Source organism: Triticum dicoccoides, chromosome 5B (genome assembly GCF_002162155.2).
Source record: "Triticum dicoccoides isolate Atlit2015 ecotype Zavitan chromosome 5B, WEW_v2.0, whole genome shotgun sequence".
Lineage (NCBI taxonomy): Eukaryota > Viridiplantae > Streptophyta > Magnoliopsida > Poales > Poaceae > Triticum > Triticum dicoccoides.
The window spans coordinates 557,598,254-557,618,099 of record NC_041389.1 but is presented as its reverse complement, the minus strand read 5'-3'; the positions used below and the strand labels follow the sequence as shown (position 1 = coordinate 557,618,099).

Sequence of the window (19,846 nt, the reverse complement as noted above, 5' to 3'; positions counted from 1 at the left end):
GTCGAGAAGGAGCTCCAGCCATTGGTGATGGGCACGGAGAACTCCGGCGGCGCCGTAGCCATGGGCGCTGCTGACGCGGCTGTCAACGGAGATGCTGTTCGCACAGTCCGCCGCTGATGATGTGTTTGATGCACACGCAGAGAGCCAGCTTCCCGCCGGAGGCGAGGGTCAACACGATGCTGATGATGAAGTGGGGGCGCTTCTGGACCAAGTCGAGGCGTTCGTCGATAACTTCTCAGCGCTCCTCGACAAGGTCGAGCAGCTCGTGCACTAGCTCACGATCACCCAGGTCGAGAAGAATGGTGTGGCTAAACTTGCTTGCTGCCCACCACTTTATACTGCAATGCATGTACGATTTGCTATGGCGGGAGAGGCAGTGTTCGAGTTCGCGGCCCCAACGCTGAAAAACCAAAAAATGAGCTAATGGCATCAGAGGATTTTGGCGGTGCTTCTTTCATTTGTTGTTTGGCGCCGTGCATGCAAACCATGAAAATGAAACTGGCCTATGCATGCGCCATGCAGATGAGAGAGAGCGAGGTGGGAGAGACCGCGCGCACGGGCCGGTTTAGTTTTGAGGTCAGGCGGGAGAGAGCGCGCGCATGCAGTAAGTTCAGAGCGGAGGCGGGAGAGAGCGCGCGCATGCAGCCGTTAGCGCGCAGCATATAGAGCACGCGGGCGCTGGAGTTATTGCGTTGGGGGTCGAACGGCCGAGAATTAATATTGCGGCGCGCACAGTTTTCGCGAAGAAAAAGCCCAAAGCTTATTGGGCACTTTCTAAACCAGCTCAATTCATCCCAGCCAATAGACATTTCCCTTGGTTGGTGAGATTTCAGATATGAGCCTTATAAACCGGTAAGGAGGGAGTATGTCCGGTTCAAGCAAATGCGCTCCAGGTGCCAGCAGCTACAGTGCCGGCCCACCGTCCCGCGTGCGGCAGCGGCAGTGTGTCAGCCCGAGCGTAGAAGGTAAAGTGGCGGCCGCCTCAAACGGTGGCGGCGTGTCCCACCAGACCAGTCCCCGTTGCCTGGCGCGCCTGCCGCCACGGCCGTGGGGGTCTCTTTTGTCAATCTGATCCAGAGGTGATTTTTTTGTCATTTTGATTCGGCAGGTGGTCTCTTTTGACGAAAAATCGCCTAGCGACGCCTTCCGGTTGGCCGCGTTTGACCGCTGTCACTGGCGGCAGGTCGTTGGCGCCGGTCAAAGGCGCCTACGCGAACGGCGCCGCCGCGTGCAAGTGAAGCGCCTTCCGGTACGACGTGAATGGGGTCATGCGATGCAATAAGTGTTTTGGGATTAGTGGGCGAAATAAGGACGTCCAGTGTCATTTATAGTAAAAATAATACGCCGAACGGTTGATTTTACGGCGGCGTCAGGAGATATGTGGGAGGCCACATCTTGTCGAACCCAGATCTGGCAATGGCATGGCAACCAAGTTAAACGGACAAGCGCTGCGCTGGTTCATTCAGTGGGCTCGCTGCTCTATATATTACCGGGGCGCTAGTCCACGCTTCACACCGCCCCGCGCCTCCTTCTCCACACACTCCCGCCCGCGCGCACCATCTTCGACGTGCCGGCTCCGGCCATCGACTATGGAGGGCCAGGCGCCGCAGTCGCACCAGCTGCTGCTGCACGGCGTCAGACTCGAACTCCGCCTCAACCCCACCACGCAACAGCGAGACGGCCGGCTCCCGGCGTCCCCCTCTGCGGCTGCAGTCGCCGCGGAGCACCAGCGCGGCGGCGGGCGGGAGACCTTCTCCTGCAACTACTGCCGCCGCAAGTTCTTGAGCTCGCAGGCGCTCGGCGGCCACCAGAACGCCCACAAGCTCGAGCGCACCCTCGCCAGGCGCAGCCGCTACGCCGACGCCACGCCTTCCTCCCCGGCCGTCGCCCACCGCTGGCTGCACGGCGGCGGGGAGCTCTGGGGCTACGCTACTTCACCCGCGGCGAGCATGGGCGGCTGGGCTGGCACTCGCAGCACCAAGACGGCCGGCGGGGAGGCCACGGCGGAGAATGAGATAGACTTGTCGCTCAAGCTCTGAGCACCGCCACGGCCGGCGGGGAGGCGGTGGAGTTCATATATTCGAGCGGCACTACCTGCATGCGCCAGCGTGTCAACAAGTACCACTACTACTAGTGTTCTTAATTGTTGCAAGCACCCGGTGATTAATTAACTATTGAGTACCTACCTAGTGCAATGGATTGTTTCAGCTCATCAATTAATTTTATATGTGTACGCTAAAATGGATTAAAAAGCTACTCCCTCCGTTCATTTTTATAAGTCATTTCAGAGAAAACTTAAAATAGATTGTTTTGTACATTGTCTAAAATATTTTCAAGGTCTTACAAGAGTGAACAGAGGGAGTAGCTTATACACGCGTGTAACCTGTTGCCTCGGAGGTGTTTGGCTCAGGGAGGTAACGCAAACTTAATCGTAATGAGGTTACGCCGGCACTGTGAACGAAATGAGCAAAATCCATAACGTGTTTGGTTCAGCTCTAAAATAGACTGTAACCAAATTAATAAACCATCGTAGGAGTACCAACTTCAGATCTGCAGTAACTCCAGGAAACAAATCCAAAATTCGAAAATAAAACAAAAGAAGAAATCAATGGGCACAAGAACACGAAGTGCATCAGCTGCCTCACATCGACGGATCCCCGCCAGAGCCAGAGCCGCCACCAAAGCTTCCTGCATCAACACCAATCGAGGATGGCGACGATTATGAGGAGATCTGCAGTTGGGGATCAGCGGTCGACGCGTCTACTCGTGCTCGTGCGGCCTCACCTCGTCGAGGGCTGCCACAGGCGCGGGCGTTGGTGCTGCTGCAACTGCAAGGCGGCTCCGTGGCGGAGGCAATCGGCAAGGAGCAAACTTCTCGCTGTGGCGTGGCGAGTGGTATCGTTATCCAATTACGGTGGGGAGTGGGCGGAATCGGGAGTACCTTCTTTGGCACTGCATGCACAATATCAAACTGTTTCTTTTTGCTTGGGCACTATCTGCTAGACCCCCCCTTGCTTATGCGTGAGGTCCGCTTGTCTTGCATTTCTTGGAAGTTGCTTGCTTAGCTGAACGACGGCCATTTTCTCGACAGTGAACTTCTAACGGCAAAGACATTGCTTTGCTGTCTTTGCCGCCGTGTAACTGCTCCCTGCCTATTACGACACCCTACCTTGGCCTAGCTGCTACAAAGATCGAATATCCACCATGATCTGACTGGATGTCTACCCAACTCATACCCTCACACATCCTTAGATATTGATACCACAAGCGCTCTTTTAAACAAAACTCGCACACTCCTTTTAAAAATATATATCCTCACTTTCCCCTGGATTACATAGCTGATTTTTTTGGTCTAGCTATTTGGGTCCTCCGATGACATGGAAATAACGATTTCTAAATCATCATCGTCGTCCCCGCGTCGCCCCGTCATGGGCGACTCAGGCGGCTCCCCAAACCCTAGCCACTAGGGTCACCACCACCTCCCTCCCTTCTCTATGACGCCACCGGAGGATGCCGATGGGCTAGGCCCGGCGGCCGACAGCAGTGGCGGGGGTTATCCTCCCTGACTCGTGTAGGAGAGGATGGGGCAAGATCTCCTAGCGCGAGACAGCGCGGCCGCGATCTGATCTATGGTGGCGCGACGGCGTGCTCCAGGCGGCAGCCTTGGCTGGAGGCTTGGCTGCCTGGTTGCGGGCCACCGCCACCGCCGTGGAGGTCTGGGCAGCGGCTAGATCTAGTTGGGTGCATGCATGCGTCTCCTGGTCTCCTGGCCTGGATCCTGGGGTGGCGGCCCTGGAAGGTGGCGGCGGGTGAAGCTCAGGCGACCCACGGTGGCATGGCGTGGTGATGTCCTTGACCAAGGCGTAACTCCGCCGATGATTTGGTGGCGGCTCCAGATTAGATCGGATCAGTGACGGTGACGAGCACGCATGGGACCGTTCCCAACGGCTCTTGCGGTTTTGCGAGGTGGGATGGCAGCCCTCTCCCCGAACTCCAGTGATGGCACACGCAGGCAATGGCCGGTGTGCCAGGGCTGCTATAGGTGGTCACCGGATCTGCGAGGCCAGATCTGGGGCTTTGAAGGTGGTCTGGTCAATGCACAAGATGTGGGATGGATGCTCATGGGACAAGATCCGGGTGAAAACCTTGTCTACGGCCAGTGGCCGGAGCCGGTGATGGTGAGACCCTTGGCGGTTTCCTTCTTGGAGGCATCATTGAGGTGAAGTTCCTGCCTCCTTTTGCTAATTTTGGGGAAAACCCTTGAACAGTCGATCAGATGATGGCGTCACTCACGTGTCGTTCCCCCTGTGGGGGCATCATTTTTGGAGGTGTGCATTGCCTTGAGGGACCAGTGGATGGCTCAGCAGTGGAGCGGCGTTCCATGTGAAGATCGTGGATGTTGCCTAGAGGGGGGCGAATAGGTGCTTTAAAATAGTTACGGTTTAGGCTTGAACAAATGCGGAATAAAACTAGTGTTTAATTTGCCAAGCACAAAACATAAAACAACTAGCTCACCTATGCGCACCAACAACTTACGCTAAGGAAGATAAACAACTATGTGATAGCAAGATATACAACAAGAAACACTATGGCTATCACAAAGTAAAGTGCATAAGTAAAGGGCTCGGGTAAGAGATAACCAAGGCACGCGGAGACGACGATGTATCCCTAAGTTCACACCCTTGAGGATGCTAATCTCCGTTTGGAGCGGTGTAGAGGCACAATGCTCCCCAAAATGCCACTAGGGCCATCGTAATCTCCTCATGCCCTCTCGTACGATGCAAGATGTCGTGATTCGACTAAGGTACCCTTAAGGACGGTCACCGAACCCGTACAAATGATAACCCTTGGGGCTAGTCACCGGTACCCGTACAGTGTGAGCGGTACTACCGCTTATAAGTTATAGTACCGCACACTCACTGTTGCGCTACTACCACTGAGAGCGTGACAGATCCAGAAGCAACTGGATAGTGGAAGTGGAGCGGTAGTACCGCTTCTACCACTTATAAGTGGTACTACCGCTCGCACTACAATTCTACTATCACGCAACCCGACATGAAAAGTCGAGTTCCCAGAAGCAGCAGTAGTAGCTGCAGTACTGGATAGCGGAAGTACCATTTATAAGCGGTACTACCGCTTCCCAGAGCGGTACTACCACGAGAGTGCCACAAAGAAGCCCAAGCAAAGCAGATGGATGCGGGAAAACCAGAATTATTATAACTTCTGCAAATGAGCTCCGAATAGAGCAAACTCAAACTTGTTGGATAGACGACGACACATACTATCCAACAGCGACTGGTTACAGTAAGAAGTGGTAGTAGAAAAATGCCTAATGATATATAGGTGTGAAACCTCCATCCGTGAAGAACCGGCAAAAACTCCAACATCGAAAACATCATAGAAGATGCATATGAACTTTGTTTTCGATGAACTCGATCTTGTCATGAAGATGACCAAAAGCCCAAAAACTCACATAGAGAAAACCAGACAAGAACCAAGAAAGATGATGCAAGGATGCAAATACGATCAAGCTACTCACTTGAGAGCCCCCCTTGATAGTACAACAATCGATCCTATAAACTGGTCTCCCAACTACCACCATGAGACCGGTAAAATAGAAAACCTATCAAGGGCAAACCTTTGCCTTGCACAAAGTCCACTTGAGCAAGAAGATGACGATCTTGACTCCCTCAAGTTGGACCATCTTTCTTGATTGCGTTGGCTCGATGAAGACTAGTAGATTGCTCCCCCATACACCACTATGGGTGAGCCACTCTTCAGCACATCTTCACAAGTCCATTGTCACCACAATGGACGTCAAGCTTCAAGCATGTGATCTCTTAGTGATGCTCCTCTTGAACTTTCACAACGCAACCTAACCCCACATAGAACTCTCACATAGACCATGGGTTAGTACACAAAGCGTAATATACAATGCTTACCATACCATGGGATCACTTGATCGCTCTCGATACATCTTGACGATTTGTGTGTTGATCACCTTGATTCACTCTTTGACTTAGTTGTGATCAACCTTGTATCATGTCTTCTCTATGACTAATCCTTGGATAATTCCTTGAATAACACATTGATCATCACATAAACTCCATGAAACCAATAAATGGACTTCAAGAAAAGCCTATGAGCAGATCCTACTAATATACCTCAAGGCAACCATTAATCCATAGAGAATGTCATCAATTACCAAAACCACACATGGGGGCACCATGCTCTTTCACCATGTGACACCTCGACACGTGGAGCCTCGGCGGCATGGCGCGGCAGGGTCTCGGTGACGGATGTGTGATGATGGACGCGTGTAGGGAGGTAGCGTTGTCTGGCGCCGTGGTGGCGTCGACGATAGACCTGGCAAGGTCGATGTGTCAGTACCGGCTCTGAAGATGGATCGGTGGGAGATGGCGGTTGCGGCCTCTAAGAGTGTGTCGGACCGGTGGGTGCCCCGGACCCGGCAATGCGTCTTGGTTGGGACATCCGACTTTAATGTTAGGCTTTGGTGTGAGGTATGTTTGGTATTCGGCTTGGACAATCGACACCCCTTCATCAAGTGGATAGGAGTAGCGACAGATGTTGTCAAGATGGTGGCTTCAGACTTACTGATGTATTACTTTGTAAGATATTTGTGAATAATTAATAAAATGGTTGCATGCATCGCCCAGATGCAGAGGCCCGGAGTCATCCTCCTTTTCAATAAAAAATGATGACACGGCGGTTTAATCTGCACATCCATTGAAATTGGTTTGCAAGTGCAAAGAGGGCAAGAAGTTCGAAGCATGCAACTAACACTATTTTTATGGGTTACCCTACAAAGTCGGTGTTGGTCTTTGGGGCTCCAATCCTCTTTGAGTTCGTGTGTCTGGGTGGAATCGATAGAGCTCCGGCGTAGATTCTTGTTGTTTCCTTTAAACAGGGGTGTTAGTGTTTTTTTGCCGTCCGTGTGCGACGGCGAGATCTGATAGGACGCTAGTCCTTAGGGGCGCGTGCATGAAGACTGTCCGGCTATCAACCACAAGGTGAGGCCTGCTCATCTTGTATAACTTTGTGATCATGCATGACAAGTACTTCCTCTATAAACAAATACTTCCTCTGTCTCTTTTTAGTCTGCATATAAAATTTAGTCGAAGTCAAACTTTGTCAACTTTGGTCTAAGTTTATAGAAAAATATATCAAGATTAAAAATATAAAATCAATATTATTAGATGCATCATGAAATTAATTTTCATACAATATAGCTTTATTGTAGATGTTGATATTTCTTTCTATAAAGTTAGTCAAACTTTACAAAGTTTGACTTTAACTAAATATTATATACTGACTAAAAAGAAACATGGGAAGTATAAGATGTTTTAGATCACTGGAGAGGTAACAGTCATCTTGAGATCAACGAAGACCATGGTGTGGTGCGTGTTCGTGTGGTGGGCCATGCTCTGAAATGTGGCAGTAGATCCTCCCGCTGAACAATCCCTCCTAATTAAGCCATGTGACCAACACGAACTAACGCGGAAAATGGGATTATTTAAAGTGCTCATCCCCACCCCAATTCCAATTTGCATCGAGTTGTACAACGACCTTGCAAACCAGATTTCATTAGTCGCATCGTCCAATCTGCGCCCATCTATGTGATATCCCTTCAAATCGGAACCATAATTTGGTGTCAAAGCCATCAAAATCATCGAGAAAGTTTCATTGCGACTTGTTTGGAATCACTTCGGATAAATACACAGATCTGTATCTCTTAGGGTAAATTTGAAGAGCGTCTTCGTAGCCATCCTACAGTGTGGGCACCACGACGATGTGGCTCAGCAGGCAGCCAAAAGTCCCTTGGACGTTGGCGGCGGCGGCAGCAGCCATGCTGATGCGCAGCTGCAATGGCCTTGGAGACCATGTAACTGAACAAGAATACATCTCATCAAAAAGAAAAAAGAAGCGGCAGCTCCAAATTTACGTGTGGAATAGAATACTTCTCTTTCCACACCCTGCTGTTATTACACAGCTAACTTTTCCCTCTCATCTACTAATTGTTACACATATAACAAGAATAAAAAAAGATACAACAATCTCTCCAAACAAAACTGACATCACAAATCGCAACAAGGCGTAATTCCTTCCTGGCTCCGGCATGTGACTCTTGGCAAAACGGCAGAACATCATCATCATCGTGAAAAGCCCCCGTCGAGATTGGCACCTAAAACTGCATGCTCCTTGAAGGCATCATCATCAATCACAGTAAAGCCTAATCACCGAGTCGGCGCCAGCAGTGAACAGCCACGGTTGTCTTGGGTGGAATTTGCAATCCAAAACTCCTGCACAGCAACAAAACCATAACCTATCGTTACAAGATTTGCATAAAGCATAGCTTTGTGTATGCACAATGTCTAGATCATTGTTGTTATAAACAAAAATAACTTTTGGCGACGCAAAATGATAAATGCACATTTCCTTCTATGAGTACAAATTTGATCCTGCCCAAACCTTGAATTTGCAATTATGCATCCTTCGGGGCCCATATGCCCCAAAAGACTGCTTGGGTCAATTAACCGAATCTAACTTTCTTCCTTACGAATAATTTTAATTTGACAAGACACATGCTACAACATTACAGACTCAATATTACACTAGTCTGTCCCTGATTCTCAAAAAACTACAAGCACCAAATAGACCATCAAAAGCAAGTACAGCTATAAGCAATTTAGTGTAATTTGTAATAAGTGATCAGATATGAGAACATAGCACATCAAACATACTTCAGCTCAAACTGGCACCATATGGATCAAGGAAACTACAATGTATTAATGTGAGGTTCAATGCAAAAGCATATATGACTTGCATTCTTCCAGTGAAAAACATAAGAATGTAACTGAGTTTAGCCACTGCCATATCACACGAGGAAGGATCGAGTCCGGAATGATGATATACGAGATAGAGTTGGGGTAGCACCAATTGAGGAGAAGCTTGTCCAACATCGTTTGAGATGGTTTGGGCATATTCAGCGCAGGCCTCCAGAAGCTCCAGTGCATAGCGGACGGCTAAAGCGTGCGGAGAATGTCAAGAGAGGGCGGGGTCGACCGATTTTGACATGGGAGGAGTCCGTTAAGAGAGACCTGAAGGATTGGAGTATCGACAAAGAGCTAGCTATGGACAGGGGTGCGTGGAAGCTTGCTATCCATGTGCCAGAGCCATGAGTTGGTTGCGAGATCTTATGGGTTTCACCTCTAGCCTACCCCAACTTGTTTGGGACTAAAGGCTTTGTTGTTGTTGTTGTTGTTGATGAAAGTTAAAATGTCTATGAGTGCAAATAAGAAGAATCTACAAACGGAAGATGTAAAATAATGTGAATTATAGAAACCACATGATGTATGACAATATACCTCTTCTATCTGAACTCAAATGGCCACGAAGAATCTCCAGTGGCACAATAAGTGGGTTCTGGTTGAGATCAGCATAGACCATCCCATGGAACACATGAGCTGTACAATCCTCCGATGACGAGGCAAAAAGAGGGTATCTCCGGTGGAAAGTAACACTGGTTATATCCTTCGAGTGGTTCCTGAAATAAAGAAAATAAATACAAAATATGAACTCATACAGAACAGTATAACTAGTGGGTACTGTCCAAAAAAGAACACTGTATGTAATGAGATTTTTAGAAACAAGACAATAACTTAGAACCAGAAGACAATAACTAGAACCGGAAAAAACATGAAGTTGTTTTTACAGTGAAGACCATTCAAACATGGGCACCGGAAGACTAAGCAGCAGAAATCATCGACATTTAATAGATAACACTTTTGCGCATAGCGGTACTGTCAAGAAGGATAAGTTCGAACATGAGTTTGAAGACTAGCGTAAAGGAGTGATCTGTGGCCGCAGTAGATAGCAAAGCATGTGGTATGTAGTGTCGTTTGATTAATCGACGGCCACATCAGGTAGCAAAGCATGTGGTACGTATCGTACATTCAAGAATTTAGTGATTGGTACATAAAACAACTTGTATTAAGGTCCATAACAAACATTAAGTTGGCTGAACTAAATTTGAACAAAGAAAAGATAAAATAATAACAATCAACTGCCTAAAACATTAGCCTTGCCAATGTACTCCCTCTGTAAACTAATATAAGAGCGTTTAGATCACTAAAGAAGTGATCTAAACGTCTTATATTAGTTTGCGGAGGGAGTAAAACTGAAAACAAAATACAGAAACAATGAGACTAAAGGTAAGAGAAGTCATACTTTAACATCTTGTATGGCCTCGTAGATAGATCAGTATCAAACCAGCATATTTTACCATCTTTACTTCCCACAATAACATTATCACCTGCATGAAAGAATTGCAATGCCATTAATAAGGCAATCCAACAAACAGTGTTGCACTACAATTAGTTCTAACAACTGGTTTACAGCTTAGATGCAAAGGCAATATGAACCAGCCCGAGATTTATCAACTGGTAAATTAGTCAATCTTGGTAAATTAGTAAACAGTTGGTTTTATACGTACCACCAGGATGGATGGAGATAGACGAAATTTCCCGGAGACCTGACTCCAGCTTTTTCACTACCTCTGCCTTTTGGAGATCATAAACCTGAACAAACTTCTTAGTGGCAACAAAGAACATCTTTTGAGTTGGATGGAATACTGCTGCAACAGGGAGTCCCGGCAATTTACGGAAAGGATGGTGAGAATGCTTCTTGGAGAGCTGATGCAACAGTACAGCCCTTGATTCACGTACAAAGGAATTAAGGTAGACAAACGGAAGAATAGATAATCAAAATTTGAAGAATCTGTGTACACACTATGGAGGCGGGGATGCATATCTAGTAACTATGAACTGAAAGAGTGACCCAATAAGAAAGAAAAGCACACAGCTCTGAAACAAAGAAAGAAAAGACAACTTTGCTGGGGCACACACTATAGAACCGTCACAAATGATTATCTTGATATAGTTAGAATGTTGCATGGCAGCTCCAAGATTGAATCTAGAGAAAAATATTTTAGAACATATTCGTTATTGTGCTCATGCATCACTAATAAATTAAACAAAGCAAAGAGGATATCAGTTGGCACAACTGTCGTGAAATAGTCTCCCTTTGAATGCCACTCCACAGTTGATGCAGCCTGAACAATAAAACAAGAGTAAGCATGCGAACAAAAAGCCACGCATTTAGGAGAATGATAAGTAACACTCAAGTAATTATACCCTATGATGAATCAATGTGATTCCGTCAAATTTGTCATTCTTCACCCACCTCACAGCTGGTTTCTTATCACCTGCAATATAATTAAATATTTAAGAACACAGTGAACAAGGGTGGTGGAAGAATTGTTTGGGTGACAACTATTACCATCATCTTCAGGGGTCGGTTCCTCGACATGGAGGAGCTGCTTTGTCCTCACTTGAGTTTCCTCATCCCCCACCTCAGTGTTAAGAAGCAGAAGATCACGGCCACTGCACAAAATAAGATGAATGGTGAGAATGTGTAACGCCAGAAAATGAAGTATACTTGTGAATGGCGAAGGCATACACAATAGCAGCCAGAATGGGCCTCTCAGGTGAAGGATTCCACGAAATATGATGGACATCAGCACCAACATTGAAAACCTTAAGACAGCGACCAGTTTCAACCTCCCAAACACGAATTGTTCCATCAGATGAACCTTCAGCAAAGAAGAACTGTAATATAAGAAAATGCCATGCTCAAGTTGATGAGATCAACTCATGGAGCAAAGGAGCCTTTTCACGGAATTATCTTGTCCAATTCCTCACCCTTCTACAAATATAAGACCCTCCTCTTTTTGGAATCTTGAGATTAGGTCAATAATATTTGGCATTACAGCACTATCATTTACTACTTTTGTATATCATGCATACTAATAAAGTTGGTTACACCAAAAGTGTTAAGGGCCTTCTATGAAATGGTCTGACCAAACATCAGAGTTCAAAGCAAATTAACTAATCACATTGAGTTCATTACCATTTGAACCATCAGAACATTATCATATATATTCAGGAAGAACATAGAAAATAAATATCTACAGTCTATACCTGATGCTATCCACTGCCCTGTTGCTTCAACTGACAGCGACGTCACTGGACCACCATGGCCCTTGAACTCAAGGTAACAAGTTCGTGGATATGGCCTCAGATCCTTCTTACTGGGTAACTTTGGCTTGAGCGACTCAGGATCAATGTTTATCTGTGGGATTGTCAAATAATCATCATGCATTGAAAACAGCATCACGATAATAGAAGATAAACTGGAATCCAGGCAATAAAGGCACATATATACTCCCTCCGTTCCAAAATAGATGACTCAACTTTGTTATGAAAAGGCACATCTATTTTGGAATGGAGGGAGTAGTTATGAAAAGAAGATATATCCTGCACTTACACGCTTCTTGCGAGTTCTAGGACATAGATAAAGATCTAGGCACCGATCAAATCCTTCCCTAAGTGCCTTCTCGTAGGCAGGTACACTTCTAAGAGATTCAAATCTGCATAATCAACGGCACAAAATAAAGGGGTCACATAACAAAATTTCCCCAGACGAATCGGACCATGCAAAAGAAAAATCATAATGACAATGTGAAAGAAATTATACCGCCGTGGGATGAATTTCGGCCTGTCCTCCTCATACATAAGCTGGTAGTTATCTATCTCCTCTTGTGTGGGAATATATTCAACAGAAGGATTATACGACTCTTCATGACCTGAATAGAAGAAATTAATGGCATCATGAATGAATAGAACATCAACTACGGAACAGAAATGCCCATTCCAAGACTGTTTCAATCCATTTCAATAGAATGGGAGGTCATCCGGTCAAATTAATTGCTGAAAAACTTTTCAGGTAAGACAGGCTTGCAAAATGATGGCATGCCAGTACCTGGCAAATTTGGTTTAGGTGCAGGGATGTAGCTCAAGCCTTGCCGCTTATTGTCTGCTGTATCAGTGTCATCTCCCCACAAGAGGTAATAGTTTGGCTCATCCTTTGGCTTGTCAAACTTGATCCATCCTTTACGAATGGCTCTAACGAGTTTAACAACCTTCCAAAAAGAACAATGGGGTAAAATATAAAGTAAATGGCAATGCCAAGTAATTATTAGTTATAAATGACAGGAAAGAAACATGATAGCACAAATACAATCCCAAAGCACTTTCAGAAAGAAACTAACAAATAAGTTCTGTGGCAATTGAGACTATTTGACCAGTACTAACAGCACATAATCTCTATAATTCTTACCCAGCGAGAAAGCATATACAACAAGAATCCAAACTTCTGAAACAGTTTCAGAAATACATAACAAATTAGTTGTATGGCTACTGAGTCTGTTTATGGAGTACTAAGATCACATGGTCTTATTCAATGGTTGCCCACAAAATTCTAGGCAACCGGACAACAGTGGAAATTAAACTAACATCAGTAATCCTTTGCTGCAACATGCAATAACTTAGTACCGCGAAATCTGAAAATCTAATCTAAACAGTAAACAATTCAAGGCAGACAGCAAAAACATGAAAACTAGAAACACATCATAATCATGTACTAAAATATCACCCATGACCTGCCCAACAATTATCAGTTCGTTGTGGCACAAATTTCTTAGACCATTCTGTAGAAAATACATTTCAATGGGGTAGTTCTTTTCTTAAGCAAGATATTTCAGATCTCAAACGAACAGATTAACAAACCATCCCTGCAGTTTAATGTATCTTAAAATAAATTGAAGAGCATGTAGATTTTATGAAAAGCTCTAACATAACATAAAAGAGGAGGAAACTCAGGATATACCTTCTTTTGCTCCCACTTTGAGGGAACAAATCGCCTCTTTGGTTCGGGAGCGTTAGAAAGTGGATGGCCTTTATCAGCATATTCAAACCAGTCAACATAATCCTACAAGAAAAGTTCACTCAGTCCACGTTGAGCATTATAGTTATGTGTATAGAAAATGAAAGGAAATCGTAAACTGTAAAAGAATTAACTTAAATGATCAGCGTAATCAAACCAGTCAACATAATGCTAAGAGAAATTTAGTCGGTCCGTGTTGAACATTATAGTTATATGTAGAGAGAATGGATGGAAACCATGAATTGTAAAAGAATAATTTCAATTTGCATGCATGTACATAATCACCGCTGACATGTCAACTACAGCTTAAATTATTACTCGTACAGGTAAGTAAAAATTATGTCCATAAAGAACAAGTATTATGCATGACACTTAGTAAATGCCAACATGGAATTCACTATTAAATGTTTATCATATAGATACACAACAACAGTGACTGGCAAACAATAACCACTAAGCAGGCCAACTGGGTCATTTTTACAGAGTAGTTACAAAAGGAGCACTTCAAATGAATGTACGATGATTTTGGCGGTTACACTTACTGGATAAGGATCAACATTGGCGTGTGGAGTCTTCCCCTTCATCAGTCTACTAATTATCTTAGCTTCTTCCTTGGTAATCTTCACCTCCTCGCCATTATAGTCATCCCAAAGCTTTCTCCTATACTTGGCAAGAGGTGAGGATGGGGCATTTAATCAGTAAGGTAACCCAGACCCACCTAACTTAGCATCAGACAATATATGAACGAATGTAAGGGATGAAAAACAATTTAACTCCATATCGTGCAAGACTGCAGGGATACTAGGCAAGGCTTTCTCATATCAGCTGAGTATGCAAACTCTAAAATCAGAGTTGGGCATAGGATAGCTAGTTCTGGAGTATGACAGACTGGAGTGAGATGATAAAAGGCACTCATACTGAAGCTAAAAGATAACCGTTTGTTCAGCCCCTGTTTTCTTAGCTGCAAGTTGCAGCATACGGATAACTAATCCCATCGTCAAGTTCTCATTGAGGGTAGACCCCGCGATTCTATATAGCAGCCAATCGAGTTGGAGCCTCGTACCAGTCATCATCGTTATCTTTGCTGCTGAGGAAGCTGTCGATTTTGCCATCCCTGTCCCGCTTCTTGATCTTCCTCCCGGAGATGTCGTACCCGATGTGCTCCTCGTCCTTGTACCACTTAAGCGGCACGTCCCCGACGGTGTTCCGCGGCGCAACCTGCAGCACAACAATGCCAGTTGATAATAACCTTGGGAGTCCGTCCCCCAGGTACGCAACTAAAATGGCCATGGAGCAGCTAAATCACCTCGTCCTCAGAGGAGTCGCTCTCTTCCGCCGCGGCGTCATCCTCCTCCTCCAGGCCGTCGGAGTCGGCGTCAGAGCCCTCGCCGCTGTCCTCGAACGACAGCGAGGCCTGCGGCGGCAACCCGGGCAAACATCAGCGACAATCCGACTAATAATAATAAGAAAAAAATCGATGGGGCGAGGAGGAGGGTGGGGCGGACCTCGTCATCGTCTTCGTCCTCGGACCAGGCGCTGTCGCTCCACGGCGAATCGTCGGGGGAGAGATCGGCGGCGTCGTCTCCGCCGGGGGAGAGCGCGGCCTTGTCTTCTCCGTCGACGCGCCCCATTCCGGACGGCGAGAGGCTGGGGGTTTGGGCGGCGCGGTGGTGGAGGGGGGAGGCCGCCGCCTGGGCTGCTAGGGTTTTAGGAGGGGACGGACGGAGGGGAAAGAGTGTTCCTTCGCTTCGCTTTGCTGCTCGCGGTGTCGGATGGATGCAAGAAGAAATCCCCCATGCCAAGGGCCGGGCCGGCCCAGCTTCCATCATCCATCAGTATCGTGGTCTCGCGCCGGCCCAATGGACAAAACCTAAATTTTTCCTAAGGAATGTGGCGTGCAAATTCAAAAGGGGTCAAAACTCAAAAGATTAAGATCTTATTATATGGACTAGCTGAATGCTCCTGCGTTGCCACGAAATACAAAAAGTGAGTAAACGAAGATTAAAATTCAGACGGTGCGTCAAATATGATGGTGTGTGGTTTTCTATTCATATAAGACAAACTAATTCTATTTCCCAATATTTTCCTCCTCGGTCATCACTATATCACCTTAATCACCATCTCCTTGCAAAAAGAAAATACAGGATCTTAACCACCCTCTCGATGATACAATTAATTGAACTGGTGGAGGAAACTTTACATATTTACAAAATTTTAGAGGATGGAACATCTCAAAGAAAGCTAGCTTGATATTTTTTGCTTATTCATCAAATCGTCCTTCGCTCCTGCCTCCTCCTGCGGAACTCTCCTCTAGGGTTTCCCTGCCTCTCGTCGGCCCTACCGCCTGTCCATCTCATCTCCTATGGTCCTTGGATCATGAAGACCCGATGGATCCCGACCTTTACCGGTGGGAGGGCTCCGTTTTTTATGTGCTTTTTTGAGTTTTGTTAGAGTTTGTCATGCTCAAGAAGATGAGGGGGCGGCAGCTTCTTGAAGTTGGAATAAGGTCCTCCCCGCCTAGCCCCCGTCCTGGTGATGTTTAAGCATTTTTGGAAGGCGTGTGGAGGTTTGTCTCCAAAGGATCTTGTGGGATCCGGTTGGCATTTGTCTTGGAGGATCCGACTGGATCTGGTCTTCGTTCATATACGTCTATGTCTACAGTTTGGATCCTTCTAGTCTATGTTTCTCTTCATCGACGGCGGTTGCTGTTCTGGTGCGCTGGTCATGTGTGACGGCATGTGGTTTTCTACTCATACAACGACAAACTAATTCTATTTCCCACTCCTTTCCTCCTCGGTCATCACTATATCGCCTTAATCACCCTCTCCTTGCAAAGAAACAAAACAAATCAGCATCTTCACCACCCTCTCGATGATGCAATAAATTGAGCTGGTGGAGGAAACTTTACAAATTTACAATATTTCATAGGATGGAACAACTCAAAGAAAGCTAGCTTGATCTTTTTGCTTATTCATCAAGTCTTCCTTAGCGAGATTCTATTTCCACACAAAAAAACAAGAGGTTTGTCCATTAAATAGAGTAATTGTTGAAATACTTAGTAAGAGTATGGAAATTTATAGGTTAATCTCTACTACCTAAAAAATATGTTCAGTCATGTCTCCCATCTTACGTAGTCTGATCCCTTCGTCTGTCCCTCCCACCCTTCCATCGATTTTCATATGCTCCCGGTTTACTGTTTAAAACGGTTTTCATCTAGCTGGACAAACCCAATCAATATTTTGCAATACAATCAATTCAAGTATGGCAATCAACATCTTATCTAGTAATGCATGACACGGTTAATTCATCACTTCAATAATGGATGGTAATCTCTTCTATTTTATTCCTATCCAAAAAGAACGTATGAAAAAATCACCCTTGTTAATTCCGGCCCGAATGTTCCTTCCTCTGATCGTTCCCTATGCTTCGTCTCGCTCAATCCCATCTCCTCGGTCCTCTCCTTTATTCGCTCCTCCCAATCGCCAACAGCCTAACCCTCCCCCTCGCCTCACCTGACTCGATCTAGTGCCGCCTTGTTGTGTCCAGCTATGGGCGGTGAAGCGCTACAAGATCCTCATCTTCCCGAGCGACCTCTCCCATGTATCCGTGGCAAAACTCCATATTGAGAAGGTCGTAAATGGCGCGACTCTCCGACTTGAGCCACTCCACAGCTTGCTTTTTCCGCCGGTCGTGGAACCTCGTCCCGTGGTGATGTGTCGGGTGTCCAGGATTTGAACTGAAACTAATACAACTGTGAGGAACACACTAGTGGGTCTAGCAATCAACCTGGGGAAGGGAAGTAATTCATGGAGATTCGAATTTCAAACAAAAACAGTGGTTGGAGTCGACCTATTCCACCGGTCCACACCCTCAAGGTGAGTCACTGGTGCATTATGTTCCTAGCCTATCTTATTCCTTTCGTTCCAAGTTGCAATGATCGACAAAGAGAACTACTTATAGTTAGAAGGTTCGGCAAACTCAACTCTTGTAAGCCAACTGGCTCTTTTCGTTCTCTCCTGGGTCGTGCCTTGTCTTGGTTGATAGCATCTCCTGGGCTGGGTGTAGACACGCTCACATGACGGGGCAAGCAGCTTGGGTTGTGCCGTGAGCTGGGTCTCTAACGAACATGATTGTATCTGATAGGCATGGAGCCCCACGGGTAAAGGGAGTTTCCAACGAACATGGTTTGTTTCAAAGGTCGATGAGCGTGTCCATGGTCGGATGTGCTGAGTAACAAGGGGGCGGTGAGCTGGGGCCCCAACAAATGTTGTTGTTACTGGTAGCATGGTGCGCGCCGAGCAGGGGAATTGGGCCTGGCATAGAGGAGCACGTCGGTGGCGTTTTTGGTAAGCAACTAGGGCGGACCACATCGGACGGGCGGCGACTAGAGTAATGGGTGCTCGACAGGTCAAAGAACACTAGCTACAGAATGATCATGTTTTTTTCAAGGCCAAGCTCTGGTGGACCTCCTATCTATACCTCTCACGGCAGATTCCCTTCCCTTGAGATCTCAACCATGCTTTGCTACCCAGCGCGATTTGCATAACATGTGAATAGTAATCTATGCATGCTTATTGTAGCAGCAGTACCTCTGTCCCACCTGTTGTCTCCACATTCTCTCTCTCTCTCTCTCTCTCTCTCTATTTCTCTCTCTCTCTTAAGAAGTTGCATGTTGTCTCTTCTTCCTTCTCTCATGTCTCTAGACTTCTGCTCTCTCTCTCTCCTCCCCATTTCTGCTCTCTCTCTCTCTACTGCATACACGCCATGAAGCAGGAATCCTGGATAGAACCTCTGTTGGCGCCGCTCCTCTCGCAGCGCCGACCTTCTTCTTCTACCTCGAGCTGCCTCGCACAACTCTCCTGAGGTTTCTCTCTTCTTCTCTCAAGAACACAAGAACACACACACACATGGTGGGGAACTCAACACACACACACAACCAAGAAGAAGACCAGCTGTTACTTTGCACGAGAGGCCCTTCTCCTTGGTGGAACAAGAGACTACATTGTGTTTTTCCCAGCCCTCTCGGCCTCACTTTTCTCATTGCTCGGTGTGACATATATATACATAGACTGCTGGCCCTCACGCACAACCTGGCTGGGCCACTAAGTCACGCACGAACTAACAGGCCGCCACGCTCGGCCACTAACAAACTAATCCATGCATGCACGACCACACTCACTAACTGGCCTTATCCTACTCCAGGAATCGCTCCAGGATCCTAACAACTATGCATCTGACCGCCTCAACATGCAGAACTACATGCACGGCCAGTACTTGGGCAGCCTCGTCAACGGCCACAGACCCAACCAAACTAGCAATGTATGCAACTGATAATGACTTACCGGATCGCCCGGTTCAACCTCTTCGTGCAGCCCGTCACACTCCAGCCTCTTTGTGCTTGCCGCATCACACGGACATGCTGCCTCACGCTGCCATCGGCATCTCGCCATGCTCGCCTATCGCCCGGCAGCCCGGCATCACGCCTCCTCCGCATGCTGAGATGAAGCTTCACGGGACAACCATCAACCTACACTAGACTACATGCTAAACGAAAATATAATGAAGATACACAATCAAGATTAATCCTAACATTTTCCCCTCTAATCTTGATTCTCTGTCCATCACAATCTTCGACGCGGATCACCCACCGCCATTTGACGACGTCATCGCAACGCCGCAACCGGGCCCTCGCCGCCACCGGCACCGTTGCAGCGCCGGTCACCATGGACCATCTTGTCGTCGATGACGTCCTCGCGACGCCAATCACCATGCCGTCTTGCCATGGACGACGCCATCGCAGCATCGTGTAACACGACCTCCTGCCGCATGCAACGACCATCTCTTGACGTGGACGACGCCTTCGCGGCGCCGATCGCCACACCGTCTTCTCCTCATAACAGCCTCGCGCCGTCAAAGCCACCAGCGGCCTCGCGCCGCCACCAGCCTCCTCCTTGTGCCGCCGGCCTCCATCTCGCATGGAGTC

At 46.8% G+C, this 19,846-nt stretch overlaps 2 protein-coding genes across 2 annotated transcripts; one reads left to right on the top strand and one right to left on the bottom strand.

Annotated features, from left to right (window-relative positions):
• Positions 1-1,554: 1,554 nt before the first annotated feature.
• On the top strand, positions 1,555-2,039 carry LOC119306916 (zinc finger protein 2-like). The gene has a single exon (XM_037583005.1). It carries the CDS (start codon positions 1,590-1,592, stop codon positions 2,037-2,039), a length of 450 nt encoding a protein of 149 aa, XP_037438902.1. The 5' UTR covers positions 1,555-1,589.
• Positions 2,040-7,908: 5,869 nt separating this feature from the next.
• Positions 7,909-15,610, bottom strand: LOC119311590 (ribosome biogenesis protein BOP1 homolog). The gene is made up of 17 exons (XM_037587243.1): positions 15,369-15,610; positions 15,170-15,277; positions 14,927-15,081; positions 14,406-14,523; positions 13,807-13,908; positions 12,901-13,060; positions 12,616-12,724; positions 12,406-12,508; positions 12,060-12,210; positions 11,539-11,671; positions 11,359-11,462; positions 11,214-11,284; positions 11,071-11,131; positions 10,514-10,741; positions 10,249-10,333; positions 9,387-9,565; positions 7,909-8,321 (listed from the first exon to the last, which is right to left on the bottom strand). Exons 1-17 carry the CDS (start codon positions 15,492-15,494, stop codon positions 8,236-8,238), a joined length of 2,079 nt encoding a protein of 692 aa, XP_037443140.1. The 5' UTR covers positions 15,495-15,610; the 3' UTR covers positions 7,909-8,235.
• Positions 15,611-19,846: the final 4,236 nt, after the last annotated feature.